A 22883-nucleotide genomic window follows, 5' to 3' on the forward strand; every position below is an offset into this window, starting at 1 on the left:
TAGGTAGATTTTTAGGAAGGTGGAACAAGGTGCAAGTTGAATATTAGTGCAAGAAAACCTCTGAGGGTGCTCATCAGCCTCCTCTTGGTCACACCATGAGGGTGACAGCTCCAGCAGCATGGCCAAGCTTCATGGGATGATCAAGGCAAGAAAAAAACCTGAGCTGAATTTCTTGCTGCTTACTGTGGGAGTCAACAAGTTTCCACAAAAGATGAAGGACCCTGTCTTGCAGAGATCACCAAGGTTCATTGCAATGACTCAAAAAGTGACAAGCAGATACAGCCAGGCTTTTTCCCTACTGCTCCCCATGTCCTGCAGAAGCTGCAAGGGCCACACCTGCACCAACATCACTCCTGCTACATCAGCAAAAGAAAAGTGTTTGTCATTCCTTGCATTTCACCTCATGCAAGTCTTAAGCCTATCCAGGGGGCTAAAAAGCATCCCCACTCCTCCCCCAGTGTGCATCTATACATCAGTGTGTAGATGGCTCCAAATCACACCAAATCATCCAGCTGTGGTTGGCTTCTGGGCCTGAGGAGGAACTGGTACACTTGGACTTCCTCAACAGCTCTGCCACAAACTCCCTAAGGACTATTGGTTAAATAATTTAAATCCTTTTTCTGACTTTCACAGTGAAGGTGACAACTGTTCTTCAAGGGACAGGAGAAAGGCTTAATTTCCCACTGGGAATTGTGTTCAGCTCCTCAGCTGGAAGATGGTAGAGAGCTGCCAAATACCATTATTCATTGAGAGCAGCTAATTTGATTCAATGAGATTGGCATGAAAATTCAGAAGGAAAGTTAGCTCTCCCTGGATTCATGTCCTCCACCCACCAGGGACTGGTCACAAGGTATCAGGTAACTTGCATGAAGTCATCAGGACCAATTCTAATTCGTAAATCTCTCCTTTAGGCATGAGATTGATTCACATTAAACTTCCATGGCTATTACTGATCTCAAACCTGGATTATCTAGCAGGCAGTGCCAGGGACACTGAGTGGGGAGTTAGTGCTCAGGAGCTCAGGCAGGGCAGTGCTGGAGAAGAGCAATTGGAGCTTCAGTACCAACCAAATCCACCCAATGCCTTACTAATGTGTGTTTATTTATCAGGTTGGAATACCAACACCCTGCAAGGAGACTAAAGGTCCTGGGTGCAGGTAAATGAACACCCTCCAGTTGTGCCATTAATTCCTAAGGAACAGTAGGAGAGTTTACCAGCAAACTTGTCAGCTGTAACTAACTTGGTTTTCTGAGAGGGAACAGATTGCTCATCATCCTGCACTCCCCTTCCTGCCCCAGGAGCATCTGCCACTTCCAGCAGTGCTGAGCCCACACCAAGCCATTTCTACACCAGCCAAGGCAGAAGTCTAGTTAAAGCAAGGGGCTCCCCCATCAGCCCTGCCCCTTCCCAATTCCATGGAGACACTGTCCCAGTCAGACTCGAGCCCAGGAGAGCTGAGCTCCAGCACAGGCAGGGTCCAGGGGCTGCTCCAGCCCTGCTGTTATTGCAGCCATGCTGGCTGCAGGATCACTGCTCTGACTAAACAACATTTCCAAGCCCTTTGCCCTCCCTGATGCATTATCTGCCACCAGGGACACAGGAGCTGAATGAATCTAGCTCCAGCCAACACTCTACGGTCCAGAACATGTTGTCCATGGAAAAACAACACACACCAGAGAAACAAAAAGTGAGAGACTACCTGGCTGCTGTTTATAGACTTCTCAGAAAAAGTCAGCAGTCAACAGCCAAACTCAAATACTCACGTCACTCCCTTATGGAAGGTGAATTTATTAAATGCTTGGATGCTTTTCAGCCCAATAGCCCAATTCCTGTATTTGCAACCAAAATGTTGGAATAAGTAGCAGGGCTTATGCTGGAGCCCACTGGACTCAGTAGGAAAGGCAGATGCCAGAATCTTTTTTAGATACAGAACAGTAATTCTTCTTACTTCTCTTTTTACTTTTCCTTTTGTGGGCTACTGGACTCCACCCTCAGTCACATGCAATACAATTCCTGGATAGATTTTTCTCCTAAATGCTTTAGACTGCTTATGGAGGCTCCTGGTTTATATGGATAAATAATATTTCTCCTTTGGAAAGTGCTAGAGATTCAGCAGAAAAGCAGTATCATACAAGGAAGGGGCCTGAGGCACTGAGAGCCAGTAATCCCAAACCCTTCTCTTTGTGACTGCCAAGGTCCAAGGCACAGCCCTGTGATTATTATTCACTAAACCTGCTGATGTAAAGCTGCTGTTGCCCCAGAGCAGTGCACAGCTGCTGCTCTGATGCTGCTGCCAGCTCAGCCCTTTCTCCTGCGCAAGCAGAGCCCTTTCTGCACAAAGAGCCCATCACTCTCTTTTTACTGGGAACACAGAACTGTGCCTCTGACGCCATAACTTGCACAGCTTCTGTTTCCCTTCCTCAGCTCCCTTACAGAAAACTATAGGCCACATTCACCTTGATTTTCTCTCCCTTTCAGGATGCTTTTAAATCCAACATGAGCAGAGCAAGGGTTACCAGATGCACAGCAGTGTGATCAAGATGACAGCTCGCCTTCCCAGCAGTTACTTGGCACTCCTGTATTTCACTCCCATCCCACCCAATGCCTTGTCCTGCTGTGCTTGGGCAGAGATGCAAACACTGCCCTCTTCTTGTGATGGCCAAGCCCTTGTCAGATGTTGCTGTAGTGTTCAGGATGGTTTGAACAGCAGTCTGGGGCTCAGTGAGTCCATTCTGCAAGCAGGATGAGTGAGCTGATGAGAGCTCTCTGCAACAGACTTCTCCAGGAGCTAATGGGTTCCTCCAGCCTTATCTCTTCAGGAGATCAGATACTTACATGCTCTTTAAGCCAGCCTAACCACAAAACTATCAGGAAAGTAGAGCACAGTAGAGAATATGGCAAGAGATGAAGGATGTTCTCCAGCTCCAGCTGGAGGAGATATGCACTGATCTGGCAGAGCAGATAAAACTTAGACTTATGAAACACTGAGTACTGAGGAGCTGCAAACTTCATGATCTGGACAATTTAACCAAAAGAGACATTATTTCTCAATCCTCTGAATATTTTTCAATACCTATTTTTTACACCTCACACACTTTCAAACACCTCCCACCCTTCCCACACTCCCTCAAAAAATAGGCAAGAACAGAACTAAGACCCATGGAAGAAGAGATTAAAAGCCACATAAACACAAATGTCCCAGAAGGAATGAGCAAGGGAAGCCAAGGACCTGTTGGGATTTGCAGTTCCTGCCTTAGCTGGGAATTTTTCCCCCTGGATAAGCTGTGGCAGCCACTGTCTTTGGCTCGTGCTGGAGCCAGTGGGAGCTTAGCACAACTCATTCTCTAAGAGCAACATCTCTGAATAACAAGCAAGCATGGCATGGCAATCACTGAACTGAGTGAATAACGGGTTTCATAGGTGCTGTCAAAAGGAAAATCCCAGCTGGCTCCAAAGAGCTTTCTATGTGTGTTGGCAGGTCCTTGGTATTTCTCCCAGACAGGGAGGGCAGGTCTGAGCCCAGAGCCGAGTACAGCACATCCAGGCTTACATAACCAGGGGCCCAGGGTAATCATTAACTGGATTATTGCCACTGGCTTTGTGCTGCAGTCACCTGGTTGTTTGGATTAAATGTATAGTGGCCATTTAGACAAGGAGAAGGCTCCTGGCACAAGGACTTCAGTGAAAACAGCCCTCAGGGAGGGTGGGAAGCAGAAGACTGTTGCAAATATCACAGGATCTAAACTCAAGCACTCTCCCAGGGAGCCAGAGCTCTTTCATCACAGCACCCTGCTCATGGGCTGGTTTGCTTTCCACGGGGGTGCAGCTCTGCTCCAAACACCAGGGTGAAGAGCCCCCACAGCACACAGGTCAGGGGCAGAACTCCTCCTAGGGAGCTTTGCCTTGGTCACTCCCATGTGTGGCACACCAGCAGGCAGGATCTCACTCCTCTCCCCTTGGCATCCTTTCCAAAAGCACCCATTATCAGTGCAACCTGACTTTACCTATGTCCTGTCTGTATCTTTGCTTATCTGATGGCTCACGTGTCCTATTGCTCTTTGCCTCCTGTAACCCTCTGGGTGTTGCTGCTCTGTGGTCTGTGCCACTGTCTGGGGCAAAGGAGATTTAGGACTTCTTGGTTCTGCTCCCATTTTCCCTCAGTGTTGTGCTGTGGTCTCAGACACATCACTGCACTATGTTTAGCCACAGGTCACAGAAGTCAGGTCACCTTACAGAAAGATCCTTTTCCTCCCATTCCTCCTGCTCAGTCCTTACCTGGAGTACAACCTCCCCAGCTGACAGCTCCTCTCCTAACACTACTCCTTCACCACTACTTCTGACTATAAACTTTTTAAACTATAAACCTTTCCAAAGCACACAGAGCTCTGGCAAGCATTAGGAACCAGATCACAATGATTTTGTGAAGGCTGTGCCACTGCACAGATGTCCATTCACACCTCAGAAACCAAATTACAGAGGTTTGAAGTCAATGAGACAGGCCTGTGTATGACCATGCCATGCTGTGCTTTGCCATGCAGAGTTGCTGAAACTGAGACAACTTATCTACTTGTGGTATCAAAACATTGAATTATATGTTTATCTTCAGGTGGATAAAGCCAGGATTAAGGCAAGGCCACATTTTTCTCATGAATCAGCAAAGCCCAGCCAGGCCAGTAATTTCACATAAAACAAACATCAAAATCTCTTCTGAAAATTTCTACTCTTTTGGGGACAAAACTCTGTAAATGTCAACTATTTCATGCAGAACTATGCTTTCACAGCAGACATGGCCCTACTCTATTCAGCAAAATATAGGAACTTTTACATAAACTTACATTTCCTTAGGTATTAACTAGAAAAACCAACACTATTCACACTCAAAATCCATGCTTAATACAGATGAGAGAGAAAGGAAAAGAAAAGAGAGAGAGAATACACATTTCATGGAAAATCCTACAGGCTAAAACAAAATTTAGATCTTACATTTCTACCCTGCTATGCTCCAACAGTAGGCATTTTGCATTACTCTCCTTCAGCTTTAAGTATTACCTCTTGCAGAAAAATAGCAACTTCTGCCCCCAAGGTCTTGCAGGGTGAATTGCCCAACTTCACAGCAATATCAGAACTCCAGGTGAGGTGGGGAAGAGACTGAGATGCTGGTTAAAGTAAAGCAGCTGGTTTAGTGGATGAAGTGGATAGGGTGAGAACAGAAGGGAATTGCAGATCCTCTTGGTGCAGGCTTGCTAATTAAAGCTTAAAACTGCTGTCCTGAGTGAGCACTCTGGTCTTCAAGCTACACCTCAGGAGGTAACAACAACCTGGATTGCACAGAACATAGTCTGCCTCATGCCTTGGTCCTCTTGCCACGCTCAGAGGGATTCTCTGGGAAAAATAATCAGGGGTCTGGAGAGCCCTGGCTCATCAGCTGTCACTTTTTGGTGTCTGTTCTTCAGGGAGAGGCTTTAATCCCTCAGTGCCTGTTAGTTCAGAATGATTCTTGCTGGGAGAAGATCTGGACCCACTGCACCATTGCTCCCATGGAGACTCAGAAGTGACTTTAGCACCAGTAATGCTGCTGGTTTCTTCTTCCAGTGGAGGCCAAAGCAAGCAGAAGCACAGTGCAAGAGATGTCCCAGCTTGCAGGTCACAGGAGCAGGGTGTTCATGCCCCTTTTGTTACAAATGGAAGCAATGGCTTTTGCAGAACAGGGCATCTTCTCCTCAGGCTGAGGCAGTGTTTCCTACCACAGCTCCTTCACATCACTCAGGGGTGGCATTCACAGAAGAGCCACCCTGGCACCAAGACCTCTCGTGCCCAGCCTTTCTCTAACAGCTAATCCTGTGGCTACTGCTCTCATTGCATGCTGCATCCATCCAAGGAGCACACAAATGCAAATTCAGTCCCACAGTGTCACTGTGATGCTATTATTGATGTCATTATCCCTCTTTACAGGGAAGGGAGCACAGAGCAGGCAATGGAGTCCTTTGTCTGGGGTCACACAGCGAGTCACTGTCACAGACTGAGGCAGACTTTGAAGCCCTTCCTGCTCCACACTAACCACTAAGCTGGAATTCCCTCAATCCTGCTTGCTCTGCTTTATCAACCACAGCTTTAGAGCACCTGCAGAGCTGCTCCAGAGCAGTCAGGAGCCACGGGAGGTGTTTGTGTCCCAGCGTGGCTGCCAAGCAAGGCGAGAGGGCTCCAGTGGGGAGAGAGCTGAGACATCTCCCACCTCCCAAGAACTTTCTGAGATGAGAAAAACTGAAGGGAACTTCAGAACTGATACATCATCATCTCCCTGTTACACAGCACCTGAGAAGTTACATCCAGGTGAATCAAAATTTCAAGTGCTATTGTCCTGATTACAGAGCTGGCGATTAAGGAAATTAATGAATAATAATTTCAAGGAGGGATTTAAAATTTCCATTTTCATTTTATTGTCAAAGTAAATATATTTTTATGAAGAACAAAAGAAAATATACAGAATTGTAACTTATTTACACTGGCTTTATAGGTATTTTTGTTTCCAATTTACACAAATTTGATACGTTATTAAAAGATATTTTATATAGATATGCATCTATGTACAGTTTTATTTACATACATTCATAGGATGTGATATAAACCAGTCAATAGATGATAGTTCAATTATATTAATTTCTAGAGGACAAAAGGAATGCATTCACTTTAGCCAGACCTGCTGCTCTCACACAGCATGGGCTCCTGCTCTGCCTAGCTCTAGGATCACACTTTCCTACTTCCCATTTTGCCAACAGAAAAGACAAACAGATGCCGTCTGCGAATGGAAAGGAAATGCAACATCCATTATAAAATCATTCCTAATTACTGAATTCTATTTTCTTCTAAAGCTTTTTACAATCGCCAGAGTTCAAAAGGAAAAACAAAACAAGAAGAAACACAAATAAAATCACTTGCCTGCTGCCATCTGATTATTTGCTTAAATTCCCTTCTTAGCCAGCCATCACACAAATTTGTTTCTTTTGGCTGCTGTTCTCACCCATTGGCCCACCCCAGCTGCGTGGAGCTCTGACATGGCTGTGGGGAGGGAGGATCAGGCTGGAGCTCGGTGCCACAGGGCTGTCCCACAGCTCGTGGTGCCTGCCCCCTCCCTGGGCACAGGCACATCCTACACACCCTGCACAAACAGAGCTTGGCTCCAACAGCCAGGCTTCACTTGTGGGGATGCCCAGTGCTCACTGGGGCTGGGGCTCTGCTTTGTCCCCCCGCTCACAGAGAGGGCAGGAGCAGAGCTCAGGCCCTCACAAACACCTTTGTGCTGCTCTGTGGGCAGACAGCAGCTCTTCTGTAAAGACAGTGGGTGCTGCAAACCAGCCTCAAAGGAGAGCAGCATCCTCTGGCACCTGGGCATCCTTCCACTCCTCAGCAGCACAGGACAGGAGCACACGCACAGTTCCAGAGGCTGCACTCCAAGCCATTCCATCCAGCCTGAGCTTCTGGGTTTGTTGGGACATGACTTTGCTTAAATATATATATATATATATGTATGTATGTATGAATATGTATACATAAATATTTATATATAGCCCTAGCCAAGGGAGAGGTAAATGTGAGCTGGGAAAATCAGAGATGCATGGAGGCACATTCCAGTGCTCTCCAAGCCTTGTTTCCCCCCATCCCCAACTCCCACTGCTCCTCCTCCTATGGCCAGCCCCTACAAATCCTTGGCTCAGGCGACCCAAAAACAAAGGAGTTGTTTTCATGTCAAAAGGAATTTGCTGTTTCCAAACTGGACAAATAGAGCAGCTTAATAAAAATTCACAATGAGTGGCCTGTACATGAGCAAAGCCCTCAGGAATGCCAGGGCTATAATTAACTAGCAGCAAGCAACTTTTACATTTTCCTGTGCAGCAGAAAACAGCTAAAAATAAAACACTGTAATTTCCAAAAGAAGCAGCAGCAAAGGAGAGACAGATAGAAGGAAAGGGAAATAATATCCTTAAAAGAAAAAAAAAAAAAAAAAAAAAAAAAAAGGAAGAAGCGCCCCGCTCCCCTGACCCAAAAAGAGCTTCATTCTCAAATCATCTTTGAAGGACGTGGGGCACTCAAACATGGTGGTATCAAGTAACAGCATTGACTGTTGTGTGGAGACAAATAAATTATGCCTAGAAATGCAGTGAGCAGAGTGCTGTCCGGGGGCTGAGCAGCCTCAGTTGACGGGGCGCACGGCGCGGCTGCTGCGCGGGAAGCGGTGCACCTTGACGTGCTTGGACAAGTGGTCACTCCGAGCAAACTTCTTCTCACACACTGGACACTGGTAGGGTTTGACCCCTGAGTGGGAGCGCCGGTGCCGGGACAGCTCGTCTGACCTGGAGAACCTGCAAGGGAGGAGAAGCCTTTTCACATCAGTGAGGTTTACAATGCCAAGCCTCTCCCAGTAAGTGAACAAATGGCCCCTCAGGTCACTGGGACACTCCAGCAGTGAAAGGGGCACACAGCAGTGATGGAAACACACAGCCACCCACCTCACCCCCTGTCACTGCACTCAGGGCACGTTGGTACCAGCCTTGCCTGGACCCCATGACATGGGCACAGCTGGACAAACTGCTCCCAATGCCCCTGGCAGCCCCCTCCAAAGCCATCCCCACCACCTGGCTCCTGCAAATCCAAGCACAGACTCCTTGAGCAGAGACACCCCCTGTCCTGCAGGTGAGGTCTGTTTCAAGCTCCCACTGACACGAGCACAACAGACACCCCCTAACTGCACCCAGTGTGAGAGGGATTCCAGATATATGTCCAGCCATAGCTACAACATGACTTATTAGATCCAGATGAACAATTGGCTTCTGTGTGTGCTCCTGCAGGCTAAATTAACCAGAGATGCTCAGCATCTCAACAGCTGAAATTCAGGTGGGCCTCAATGGCCATTAGCATAATTATTTGCATAGTAAGCATGGGTAAATTAAATCAAGAATGAGCCTTTAATTACCAAAACTGAATTCCATAGTCTTCTGAATTTTAGATATTTTCCACCTTCCATCTCCACAGAAAAATCCCCAAATAGCCACCATGTGTCCCACAGGCTTTATTGATCCCAAATGGTCTAATCCTTTGGTCTTAAGAGCAGGGTTGGCTCTATTTCCACTTTGGATATGACTGGGAGACAGAGGGTTAATTAACAATGTCACACTAAAACAGCCCTGTCCAGATGGGTACAAAAAAATTGCTGCCTGACAAAGAGCAATTAAGTGTTTTGTTGCCAGAGCAGTAACAAAGAGCAGCACAGAAAAAGAGCTTGCAAGAAATGGTATCAGCTGTTTATTTACAATAAATAAGTGAAGTCATGGGCACTAGCTGAACAAATCAGGGAAAGAACATGTAGAAAAATGTGCCTTTCTGGAGCAAAATATCACATCACCAACAGAGTAAATAGGCTATTTTTATGAAGGGGAGAAAACAGGACTGCTGGGCTCCTATGAATAAATCCCTCATGCAGGAAAAGTAAGTTTCCACATAAAGGTTTTAATTAGCTCTGATCTCCTGCCAACAGTTGAGGAGCAGGGCATAGGCACTGGGAAGGCTGGTAGTGGTTTCCTCAGTTCTGCAGCTCTTCAGCCTGGCCATGCACTCAGCCCGTGGAAAGCAGAGGCAGGCACCCACCACGGGTAAGATATGGTGTGGACATTTCTCTCCCAGAGACATTTCTAGGGTAGATTCTTTCACCTATTCACTTGTTTTTCTTCTTTCCCTAGCTCTGCTATCCTCATGGCACAAGAGTCAAATTCTCCATGAAGAACAGGCAGTTGTTATGGAACTGTCAACTTGTTCCTTGTCTGGGTGAGTATTCTTCATAAAGGCTAGGACAGAAGTTTCTCTCCACGCCTTCTACTTGCATGTTTGCTTTCTCAGATACCCCTGGTCCTTTCAGCCATAACTTCCCAAAAACACAGACTGGACCTGGGATAGCAGGGCCAGGGATTCTCCAGTGAACTAGTCCCAGTGCCAGACCCCTGCAGGGATGCTCTTGTAGGGCTGTGGGTAAGTGAGCCTGGAGAGTGTAGGATGCTGCCTGTGCAGGCTGAGTGTTGGGAAGGAACAGAGAAAAGAACAGAGCAGACCTGTGCCATGTCCAGGGGAAGAGAGGGAAAGGCACTTGTGCAAAGAGCCATCCTCTTATATACAGACTTCAAAGAGCCAAAACCAGATGTGGCTGGGTTGCCCTGTCCTATGTCCTTGTCATTAAGGTCACCATCTGCACCAGAAGTGCAGCAGCACTTGGCTAATGCTGCCCAAGAGCTTCACAAGTGCATTTCGAGGGGAATTGCACGGATGGTGGGGGAGATGGAGGCACATGTCAGGAATGAGCTTGGATGAGTTCATCCGATAAAAATACACTCTGCCTCATAACCATGTCCTTAGCTGAAGAGGCAGGAATGTTGCAACACTGTTCCCCAGCAGTGACGGAAAGATCAGCTTACAGAGCCCACAGAAATAAACCTCAAGCTGTCTGTGTGTTTACAAAAAAACAACGCAAAGGTTAGGACAGGGAAGCTGGGAGGATCTGGCGGTCTGGCTCTGCAGTGAAATATCTGCAACACACTCTGGCACTGAGATCAACCTCAAAAAAGTGACAAAAATCCACTGTGGAATGCAAAATTCAAAAGGGAAAGAAAGAAAGAAAAAATAAAAAAAAATTTAAAAAAAAAAAGGAGAGGAAGCCCCAAGGAATACCTCACTATTCTGTCATTGCCATTTCCAGAAGGATTCCTCCTTCAAAGGAAAAGTAAAAGTAAAGGAATCTGGGAAATCCCATAGCAACTCAAAGAGCCTTCTTCATCCTTCTATCTGGCAGGTCCCCAAGGGACTGTAACTCTATCTCCCTTGAAGAAAAATCCTCAAGCTCCCTGATGTGTAGGACGTGTCCTGTGTCTCCCAGCAATATGGGGACATTCCTGTGTGGCTCATGGGGCAAGAAAGGTCAATAGCTTCAGCCTGGTACTCCTGGTCCCTGCCAAGGCCACCAGCCACTGAGGCCAACTCAGGCTGTACCTCTCCTCCACAGTGGAGAGGAGGCTCTGGATCAATCCCTCCTGCCCATCCCCAGAGCTTTCCTACGAGAAACCAGCACAGCTCGTGTGCACCTGCCAGCCCCTTGCACAGCAGCAGCAAGCAAAGCCCCTGCAAGGTGCCTGCCCTGCCCATGGTCACTCAGGCCCAGGCACACTCCTGGGCACACTGTCACAAGCCTTTAACCCCCCCCTGCCAAACCAGGCCCATGCTGGCACCGCTGGAGCCTGCAGCCTGAAGATGCAGTGGGCATTTAAAGGAGATTGCCTCATCCCCAGCCTTGCAGCAGCTGCAGCTTTGCATAGTGCAGTGCCAGGGAGGGGAGCAGGAGCTTCTCCTGCTCTGTGCCATAACACAGATGCTGGGCTCAGCTCTTTGGCCTGAGCAGGGCTAACCAGAGGCAGAAGGTGGCACGACACAGATCAGTGCCCTGACCCGCCCAGGGAACACAACGGGTCACTGGGCACTGCCAGGTGCCAAAAACAGCCCTTGCCCCGTGCCTAGGAAGGGCATAAGCAAGCAGGGTTCAGCCTCCATCAGAGGTGCTAGGGGTCCCCAGCCATCCTAGGGGTTAGCAAAAGGGTTTGCTGGGTGCACACTCCAACCCTGGTGAATTTAAAACATCATAGAAGGGCTGCACAGAGAGCTGAGGAACCTTTAACTCCCCCACCAAGCTCAGGCACTTTGTGCTAGGCAACACTTTGTTTTGGTTTTGAAATTACTATCTCCAGTGAGATCAGCTCTTAAGTGCCTTCAGTGAGAAAATAAATACACAAGCACAAGAATGCAGGGAAAAGAGGGGGAAAGCAGAGCCCAGCAGTGTTTCAGTGCTTAAATTCATCTGAGATTATGTAGACCTGGGAGCAAACAGAGTGGCCAGATGCATTGGACTTAAGTCATGTGAGACTTAAGTCACAGCTCTCACTGAACTTCTGAAAAGGTAAACATGGTTTATTGATGAAAGGAGACTGAGTAATTCAATGCTTGGTTGGGTCTGGCCTTTGATGTGGGAGCAGCAGGAGATGTGCAGCAATCTCAGGCTGGAGCTGAGCATTGCTGTGAGCACAGGAGGCAGCCCCCCAAACACAGCCCCTCCTGCTGCCTGTCAACTTCTCCTCTTGGAGCAGAGCCCTTCCAAGGTTTGGGGGTTTTGGGGATTGGGATTGCAGCCCAGGCTGTGAAATTCAACAAGACAAACAGCAAAAGAGTTTGAAAAGCACTTTGCAACAGGTGATTAATTTCTCATTCATGCTGGGCTCATCTTTATAAAGTTGTGGTGGCTAAAAGTTCAGGGTGCTCCAGGTTGCAGGACCTGCTCACCAGCATCCTGCTTTTGATGTAAACAATTCACTGCAACACTTTGAGAAGAGAGGCACCTGTTGCAAATTTAAACATCCTTTATCACTTTTTTTTTTTCCTGAATGTTCCCCTTGGTTTTGTATCTTGGAGAACACCAGTTTTGTGATAAGACAGAGCTGGAGAAGGTCATCCACAGGCAATGTTCTAGACTCCTGATCCTGAGCCACAAAAGTCACTGGGAGCTCTGGTACAAATCTCAGACAAACCCTCAGGTGTCACCTGCATTTGTCACAAAAAGGAGAGCTGTGCTCACATCCCAGCACAAGGAAAGCCAACCTGACACCCACAGGCACACCTGCCCCTGCACACATACTCAGGCAATGAAATAAAAAAGCAGCAAGAGCCTGTACTGCAGGTCAGGAGCAACCAGCCCAGAGTTTGTGGGACTAATCAGCAGAAAAACACAACTTTGGTGAGAGGACACCCCGAGCAATAAACTGAGCTCATGAGAGGTGCAGCCAGGGCAGCAGGAAACAAATCACCACCAGTTTGTAGAGCAACCAAAATCTGATCTCCTCAGCCCTCTGAGAGGCAAACTTCAGACTGGTCCAGCTGGGGAACAGAGGGCTCAGCTCCACTGTGACCTTTTCCCTCAAACCAACCCAGCCATCTCTAACTGCTGCAAGTCTCACATATTTGCATTTTTACACAACACTCTCCTGTTACTTTTTACCTCATCTGTTGCCCATGATCACAACCCATTTTCTCATTAGACATTGCTCACTGAAGCTCTGCAGCGTACTATTTTCAGGAAATTCAGTTTAATTTAACAAGGTAGTTAAGATTATATTTTCTCCCATCGTTGTGGTGCTGTATATTAGCACTTGTCAGCAGGGAAGCCAGAAATACAACTAACTGGAAAGAGGGAGGAAGGCACCTGTCAAAGGTTCCTTAAAATTAAAATTTGATGTTTTTTAAAAAGACTAAATTTTTCAAGTCATATGGGAATAAAATAAAATATTAAAAAAATCCCTCTGCAAAACTTTTTTTCAATCAAACCTGCAAGCTTTCATTCAGGCAATGCTTAACTCCACCTCAGCCTTCTGGTTATGTTGTTACATCTGACAGCTTTTTTGCAACTTTGAGTGGCACCCACGCATTTTTTCTGAATCAAGACAGAGAATAAAACCCAGAGTATGCCAGAGTGTCACTGCCAGCAATTTCAGAAGGAGTGGGATGGAGTACATTTTCTATGAAAGTGCACAGAATACTGCTTTTAATCACATTTGCTTATCACAGCCCTTCGCTGACCACATTTAGTCCCACACAGGGCTGTGCACAGCAATTCTGCCCTAAACCCTCCAGCTGGTGCCAGCCACGGGTCTGCTGGGGCTGCTGTGCTGCTGCCACACCAATGCAAACACCAGGTCTTACCTGTGGTAACAAGCTTAATCTGACCCTCTAGAATGAAATATAAATTATGATGGGTTACTTTTACATTTTTTAAGACACTAAAACTGCTGGTGCCAGCAGGTGATGCTGTGCTATTTAATTTATCAGAACCCCTGGGTTACCTAACAGGAAGAAAAAAGGTCTTCGTTGTCAAACCAACCAAACAAGTTCTGGCAATACAAACAATTTATAAATCAGAGTACAAACCTACTTGCTCAGCAAGTTAGGTCAAACAGGGGAAGGGGGATTGGACAGAGCTGCACCCTGATACTGACCTCCATCCACAGCCTGGCCACGTGCAGGCAAATGGCTTTTCTCCTGTGTGCCTCCTCAGGTGGGCTTTCAAATGGCTGCTTTTCGTGTACATCTTGGTGCAACCAGGAAAAGAACACTTATGCATTTTAATGAGTTCGGCTGCGGGGTTCTTTTGAAATTTCTGACCCATGATGATTCCTGTCTGCCCCTGGATCATGCCCCCTGGCCCAATGGGCTTGGCAGCAATGGGGACAGGAGCAATGCGGACAAACTTAGAGGACAAGTTCAAATTGGACGACTGAACTATCTGAGGCACAAGGGCAAATGTCTGTCCTTGGATGTTGACTAGGAGCTGTGCAATTTTAATGTTCTCCTGTGCTGGTCCTTGGGAACTGGGGCTCGTGTTGGACTCCTGTTTGATCTGTACAGGCTGAATTTGGAGCATAACCGGTATTCCATTCTCCAGGGTCATCCCTCCGTTTGGAGCTTGGCCACCTTCTGTTGAGCTGGTCAACTGTTCACTTTTACTCTCTTTTAAACTAGCACTGGGTAACATATGGTCTTTTTGCTGCAGCGAAGCCACAGAAACCTGGCTGCAAGCTCTCAAGTCCTTGGTCTCGCTTTTAGGTCTTTCTTTGAGCTCCAAGTCCATGTTCTCCTCCAAAAACTCCTCAATTTCCTCAAGCGTGGGCTGAAACGGTCCTGAGTCTTCCATATCCACAGGAAATTCAGGCAACCTAAAGTACTCCTCTTTCACTATTGGCTGAAGTCTCCTTTTGTCCCACCATGATGCAGTGGTGTTCCCCAAAGATGCCTGGGATAATAAATAGTCTAAGATACTGTCCTGACTTTCTGCACTGGATGTGCTTCCATAGCTGGAGCTGAGGACCTGGGAGTCAGGGCTGGAACAAGAACAAAAGCTGGACGAGTCACTGTCATCTTCTGACAGGGGAGAGGGCAGCATTTGGTAGGACCTCACGCCTGCTGTCATGTCCCCAAAGTATCCAAGAGAAGATCTTGTGGATGAAAAGGATTCATCAGTAGGCAGCAAGTGATCCACCATTCCTGGATGATCTCTTAAGGATATCCCAACAGCATATACCAGGCAGCCAAAGTTCAGGTGAGAGCCTGAGTGCAGGAAAACAAAACAGCAACAGTCAGAAGTTGGTTTAATCATTTATCCCCATGAACTGAAGCTCGTAAAGCCCTCTAGCCCACAGGAAAGGCCAGAGCATCCAGCCTCCCTGGGTACACAGGCTGCTACAAGCTTTGATATGTCTGCACCACCCCCCGAGGACTGTCAGGGCTGAAGTGCTTTGCAGGATTGCACCACATATTTGCAAAAGAACGCTGTCAGAAATCATTTCCCAACCGTGTGTGCTCCAGATTTACAGCTCCCTTACAGAATATTACCGGCAAGAGAAACTAAATAACGAGCTTTCACCTAGCAGTGAAATCCAGAGCCAAAGAAGGGAATGGGAAGAAAAAAATAAAGTGTTGAAATTTTTACCACCGAAAAGAAACAAATAAAAAAAGTTTATTGCTGGTGGTCATAAAATGCAAATCCTTTCCCTATCTTGTAGCTTTCCACCAACCTTATTTTTAACTTCTTCAGTTCTACAAATATAGACTGTTCAGCATAACGCAAGGATCAATCTGGCAGGAGCCAAAAATATTTACTGTGCTTCAGCATTTACAAGGCGGATTTTCCCCTCCAGATATAATGAATCAGTGTGCCAACGTCATCATCACCTGCACTGTCCTTAATAAGGCTGGCACTGCACTGAGCTAATTACCATGGCCCGGCTGCCAGCTGGTGGCTGCTTTCACCCCTCTGCTCCACGCTGCTCTCTCCGGAAAATTGCCCCTTGCTTCATCAGCTAAGACAAGACACTTCCTAGAAAGGCGCCAGGGGAGGCAGGAGGGACATCAAATATTTCTTTTTATTCCCCACCTCCCCGAGGAAAAAACCAAAAATTGCTTACGGACGGAGATTGTGCCCCTCAGAGAGCAAACACAGAGAGCTCGGGATGGAGCAAACACTGGCCCTCAGTCATTGCTCAAGGTGACTGATTGGAAACAGAGCTGTACATGTGCATAATGAAACTCTTTCTGTGGAAGGTATGTGGACTGCAGAGATAGAAGTCATTGGATCAGCCTATCCAGAGAGAGGAGAGGCTGTGTGTGAATTGGGAGGCATGTGACCCAGCGTGAAGGAAATGCCAGTCAATCTTGTTACACGCTGTCATTTTCCACAGGCTCTGCCGCTCTCTGCACGCTTTGCCATGAATAGTCAATAGCTCTCAGTTTTGTGCAGGCGAGAGGATGGCTGTTACTGCTGCTGCAGAGCATCTTTGCTGCCTCATCTCCAAAATTTGCCCTGTTTTTCCTTCTCTGGAGAAAAATCAAAAGGTGTCTGAATGCTCAGTGCTGCAGCGAGGTATTTTACACAACACCCTTATAGAACTCTGTCCCATTGGCAGCATCCATATTTCACAGGAAGAGGGGGGGAAAGCCATATTTCTTAAAGATATGTTTCCTCCTTCATAGACACGTGGAGGAAACACAGACGGGTTGAAAGAAAGACCTAAAAGTAAGATTGCACATTTTCCTGTTCTGTGTGTCCTGTCAGTCAGCTGTGCCTCTGAACCAATAATGAAATGCCTACATGTGCTGAGCACAAGGAAGTTCAAACTGAGGTTAGTGGCTCTGTTTTGTGACCTTAGCTTATAATCACGTCCCGTAGTAAAACAAAGAGTCAGAAAAGCTGAACTATTTCTAACACACTTTTTTTTTTTAAAAATCTCTGTGCTGATGGAAAGTTCCCCCAGCACAAATCTCATAGCTGAGCTATTCCAGTTTTGAAACAGAAAGCACCATCTGCTTCTGACAAATTAGTATTGACATCTGGTAAGAATTCACCTAAACTTGATTTTTTTCTGTCTTGCACAAAAAACTGGTGAGTGCCTTGAGAAATACAGGGCAGAAAGGAAGACTTGCCCTCAGATGGTTTCTGATCTGTATTATTCTAGCTTAAACTTCTGAGGAATGGAGCTGGGAGGGAAATCTGGACTGCAACATGTGCTTTTCTAAGAAAAGCTGGCGTGCTCTGCGTGCACCAAAAGCAGTTGGTGAACTTCTTAAAAAAAAAAAAATTAAAATGTTCGAGGTTTTTTAAATGCCTGCAAGAGCTGGGAAGCCACATATCAAAATATCCATGTGTTTCCCTGGAAAGAGAACTAAACTGTAATTTGAATAAGGACTTAAACGAGGGGGGGGGGGGAAACAACAATGAACCCCTAGCAACTGCTGTGGGCCAGTTACCTCAGCAGAAAACAGCCAGCAGGCTTGTTTCCCATCTCTTTTGACAAGGAACAATGTCACTCGATGTAACCAGAGGCTTTTTAAGAGGGGACTGTCAGAGCCAAATAGATCCAGGCACATTACGGGCCAGTTCTGCTTTCTGTGCACTCTCAAAGCTTGCAGAACAGCCAAGAAGATTTTGGAGAATGCCTGGAATGCAGGATCGAGCCCTGGCTATATTTTTCTCCTAAAGGCCAGGCTAACAACCAAAAAGCTTTCATCATTACTTTGCCTGAAGACACAGCCAAACCCAGAAGATTAGTAAACAAAACCAAAAAAAGCCGGGGCTGTGAAGGCTGTGAAAACTAATGATGCTGTTTCCATAACACACTTTCATCTCTAGGAACGTTGAAAACACGTTAGAAATGTAAGCACCTATAGCGAGAGCACAGTGCCTGAGCCATTGCAAACAGCACTTCTGCAGTGAAATACAGCAGCTGTTCGGCAGCACCACCGTCTCCAACTTTTTTTTTTTTTTTAAGAGTTCCCTGGGTTGTTATGATGATCTTTCTGCCAAAAACATGTTGTTCTGTTTAAAACCTAATTGGCAGCTAAAAAAAAAAAAAAGAAAAAAAAATGACAAAAAGCAAACCAGAGAAGACATGTTTTGACGCAGAGCAGCATTAAAATGTAAAGTCCTGGGAACTTGCTGAAGCACGGGGATGCATTTCCCAGCCTGTCACTTCTGGACAGTCAGCCCAGCACAACTGATCACGCAGCATATATGAGATGCTGACAGTCATTCCTATGTTTACTGCCACAGCTTTTTCTAGTTTAAGACTAATCTCTTCAGGGTTTTCTCTTGTTCCCTAGCAGGTTTTAAATCTGTTCAGGCTGACTTCTGCTCCACAGATAGAGCCATAAACAAGGCAATGAAGCAGACCCAGAGTTGCTAAGAAATTAAAAGAGAAATGCAGGGGAAAAGGAAAAAAAAAAAAAAAAAAAAAAAAAAAAAAGAAGCCGTGATCCAGGAGTAAACACATTTGCTCTCATCTCTTCCGCAAGGTGGCTGTGCTGCTCCCCGGACACAGTGGGGTGTTCAGGTTTGTTTTTTCCAAACCCGTTGCTCCTGGGAAACTGCAGAAACATTCCCAAAGCTTTCTTGTCTGAAAACTCAGCCGCTGCAGCCCCAAACTTTGCCTTCCACAAGGGGAAGCGCTTCACCTGCAGCGGGCACAGGCAGCCGGAGCGCATCCCGCTGGCTCGGAGCGCCGGCAGCGAAGGGTGCCCCGAAAAAACGCGTGGCACAGGGAAAGGGCTGCTGGGGGCACTCACACGGAATTCCCACTCCAGCACGAGCACAGCCCGGCTTCCATGCAAAACATGCTTGTTTGGGGGTTTGTTAATCGTGGTTTTGTTTGTTTTTTCCATTTGTAGAGGGGTTTTTTTTTAAATTACTATTTATTTTATTTGTTTTTTCCTTCCATCCCTTTCCAGAAGGCTTTGGGGGCCCGAGTTCCCTGTCTCCCCTCCACCAGAGTGGTCACGATTATCGGGAATAAACCCCCCCGGCCGCCTGTCACTCCACGCACGGCGCCGCTGCAGCCCGAGAGCAGCTCCCCAGCCCCGGCCGCTGCCCCGCCGGGGATGGAATTCGGAATTCGGAAATTTTGGAAAATTGGTGGCACCTCCGCCGGCGGGACACGACCCCTGTCCCCCGCTCGCCCTTACCTGAACTCCTTTGAGCCGGCGAGCCACCAGAAGAACGCGACAACAACAACAACGAAAACAAGAAGAGGGGAAAAAAACCCAAACACAACCAAGCCACCAAAAAAAAAAAAAAAAAATCTATAATTTTAAAAATCAAAAATTTAAGCAGCCACACACGCACGGTGAAACTCCGGACTGAAGCCGAGCAGAGCCCGCGGAGGCAGGAGCGGCGCAGGGAGCGGAGGCGGGCGCAGCTCCCCCGGGAGGCGGGCGCGGGCTGGGAGCGCGGCCCCGGCCCGTAGTACTATATCCCTATAAACCCTCACATGACGGGCCCGGCCGCGCCGGGGGAGGCCCGGGAGAGGCTCGACCGCGTCCGCCGCCACCATTGGCCCCGCCGCGGCGGGGGCCGGCCCGGCACCGGCCTCAATGGGAGCCGCGCCCGGCCCCGGGGCGGTGCCGCGCCCGGGAGGAGGGGACGCGGGATGGAGGGGAATGGTGGGATGGAGGGGGATCGGCCGGGATGGAGGGGACGGCGGGATGGAGGGGGAGAACCGCGGGATGGAGGGGAATGGTGGGATGGAGGGGAATGGTGGGATGGAGGGGGATCGGCCGGGATGGAGGGGACGGCGGGATGGAGGGGGAGATCGGCGGGGATGGAGGGAGAGACCTGTCGGGGATGGAGGGAGAGACCTGTCGGGGATGGAGGGAGAGAACTGTCGGGGATGGAGGGAGAGACCTGTCGGGGATGGAGGGAGAGAACTGTCGGGGATGGAGGCGAGGAGCGGCCAGGATGGAGTGGGAGAACTGGGATGCGCCGTCTTGGGAGGGAGCTGTCCTGGGACTGGGTGTCCATCCGGACCTGTGGCCACAGGATGAGGGGCAATGGTTTTAAACTGAAAGGAGGTTGGTTTGGATTCGGTCTATAGGAAGAATGTTTTACAATGAGGGTGATGAAACACCGGAACAGGTTGCTCGGGGAGCTGGTTGATGCCCCGTCCCTGGAAACATTCCAGGTCAGGTTGGACAGGGCTCTGAGCAATTTGATCGGGTTGAAAACGTCACTGCTCCCTGCAGGGAGTTGGCCTAGGTGGCCTGTTCATGTCCCTTGCAAGCCACACTGTTCTGTGAGCCTGTACATGTGCAAGCCCCTGGACATCTCCTGGAGAGAAGCCAGTCCCTCCTGCCCCACACCTGCACACCTGCCCCCTTCCTGCCTGCCAAAGCTTGATGGGGGCATTTCCAGCATGTTAGAAAGTATTGGGATGTGTGTCCCACACGCACACACCAGTGTTACTACAGACAGCACTGTAGTTTTTCATATAAACACACACAATGATTTTTATATATATATGCATATACATACATATATACACGAACACACTATAGGCAGTACGTGGTATGGATCAGGATCTATGTTCAGCTCCTGCAGAGGAAGCTCATAGTGGGGCCAGCTGCAGCAGCAGTCACTGAGCATTTTTCTGCTAACCAGTGGTTTTTCAAATTCAGTTCTTCCCTTTTCTAGATTTCTTGGGAAGGTGCAGCCTGGGATATCAGAGTGCAGTCCTATGACAACAGGTCTGTGCACCCTGTTTTGAGAGCACATGGGACAGCACTCCATTCCTTCTCCCCACAGTAGGCCTTGCTGTCCTGCAGGGAAAATGAAGCACTATTCTCATTTTATGGGAAAACTGAGGCACAGAGGATCAAACAAAAGGTCTGTGGAAGAACCAGGATGTAGCCTCATTTCTTTCCAAATCCAGCTCGATTTAAACTCGCAAAAATATCCTCCATCTGCATTTCTTCAGAGTTGCCAGTAACACATCCCACAGCCTGGCAAACATGAGCCCATCTCTTCCCAAGAGGACATTCCACATCAACAAGTCCTGGCTGGGCAGCAGCACAGGGGTGACCCTACAGGTGCTCCTTCATCCCCCTGGGGACAGCCAAAGGACCTGGGGGTGCTCAGGACTCTGCTGTCATGCACAGACCTCGTTCTTCCTCTCCACATTGTCTCCATGAATAATGCATGAATACATGCTCATCAAAATTCTAGATACTATATTTATACAAATACATCAGGGCCAAATTCTGCATTAGTGTAACTTCACTGACGTAAAAGGGATTGCGTTGGTAAAAATGTTGGCCTTAAATATTTTTACCCAAAATAGATGCTTGGCAAACCTTGATTTACTGCTTTTCCTCAATTAAAGCCCCTTTGTTTCCTGTGTAGGTGAAGTTTAGTGTGATTTAGCAATGCAAAGGACATGAAATTTAGATACAGCTAAAGTCTAAGCCCTCAAGGCTAGGCTTTAATGGAATTTAAACTGTTGGCTGTACATATACAAAATTCCCTTGTAGTACCTTTAACATGAAAACAACCAAAAGTTGCAATCTTAATTCTATCACCTTTATAATCTACCAAAGCACTGGGATGTGTTAGGAATTTCTCTAAATTGCATTTTTCCACTTGCAAAAGGCAATGTCTTCACATTTTAGCCACAGTAGTTCTGAACTTTGTGTAAATTGCTGGAGATGAAGTCCCATATTTACCTTACGTGGAATTAAAGGTGTTTTCCCCGTTCTGCTTTTCAAGTTTCATCCGTTTTGCTGGGCCCACAAGCTTTTCACTTCCCTAAAAGCAGCACTGCAGGCTGGACCCTTTGCCCAGGGTGCAGCTGCAGGGCTGCACTCTTGGCTGTGTCTGAGGCTGGAGAAAGGAAGGTGAGAAGTTTTCAGTGGGCTCAAGCAGATCCCAGAATGTGCTGCTGTGGGAGGGGGGCACAGCCACCATCCCTTGTGCCTGCACTTGCCCCTGCGTGGCTGCATGTCCTGATGGAGGAGAGATCTGATACCTTTTCATATCTGAAGAACCCTAGTGAGCATCTCAGCCTTTCTGCTGTGAGGTGAAAGCAATGGAAAATATCAGGAAAGTGTAACTAATCTGTATTTGTTCCTGAGATTACCCCGTGGGGAAAAAACAAAAAGCAAACCATATTAGAAATGCAGGCAGGCAGTGCACAGTGCCTGGGAAGCAGGTTCAGAGCACACAGAATGAGCCTGACCAAGCTCAGTCACAAAGTGACCAGTTGTGGATGCACCAAACCTTGTGCATATTCCAGATCCCCTTGGCTGTGCACACAGAATCCATGGGAAATTTCAGCACAGCCCTTGTGTGCAGGCTCAGTGCCTGTGCCTTCAGCATTCCTGGGTGTCCAGAAGTCTTGCAGAAATTGCTGCCCTGACCAGGCTGTTGGACATCAGTACACCCTGCACAAATATCCAAAACCCTCTTTTTCTGCCCAGGCAAAATCTCTAGACAGAGACAAAGGGCAAGTTAAAATCAAACAAACAGGATATACAATGGCACAAGTTCTGATGCCTCACTACAGCACTAACCTGACACCTTACAACAGAGAGTAATTGGAAAATGCACAAAAGTCACTGCCTCCTAGAATGCTAATCTCGGCTTGTCCTTGCTGAAATATCCCCACAGCTTCATCCATTACAGCATTTTTCCTGAGCAAAGATTTTAACAGACAAATTTCCTTTCTTAGCTAGACCATATTTTGTTATCCATGAGTCCATGTTATCCATGAGAGTGCCTTGAGCTGCAGATGTGGTTTTGAGATCTGCAGGCACATTTTGGAGCTTAAACCCAAAACTGAAGATAAGCTGCAGGTGGCAGCCTCTGAGCTGACTCAGCCACTTTTCCATCCCTCCGTGATCTCTGAGTGCACTTCTCCAGCTGTGAGCTGGTTAATTCTTCTGAGCCCCATGACAGTGAAAGCAAGCTGACACACATCTAAGTTTTGCTC

The 22883-nt window shown here is 47.5% G+C and overlaps 1 protein-coding gene across 1 annotated transcript; it reads right to left on the reverse strand.

Moving 5' to 3' along the window:
• Positions 1–7502: 7502 nt before the first annotated feature.
• On the reverse strand, positions 7503–19212 carry KLF15 (KLF transcription factor 15). Its single transcript, XM_079317333.1, has 3 exons — positions 19087–19212; positions 14073–15180; positions 7503–8357 (listed from the first exon to the last, which is right to left on the reverse strand). Exons 2-3 carry the CDS (start codon positions 15113–15115, stop codon positions 8189–8191), a joined length of 1212 nt encoding a protein of 403 aa, XP_079173459.1. The 5' UTR covers positions 15116–15180; positions 19087–19212; the 3' UTR covers positions 7503–8188.
• Positions 19213–22883: the final 3671 nt, after the last annotated feature.

Source organism: Erithacus rubecula (genome assembly GCF_903797595.1).
Source record: "Erithacus rubecula genome assembly, chromosome: 13".
Classification (NCBI taxonomy): Eukaryota; Metazoa; Chordata; class Aves; order Passeriformes; family Muscicapidae; genus Erithacus; species Erithacus rubecula.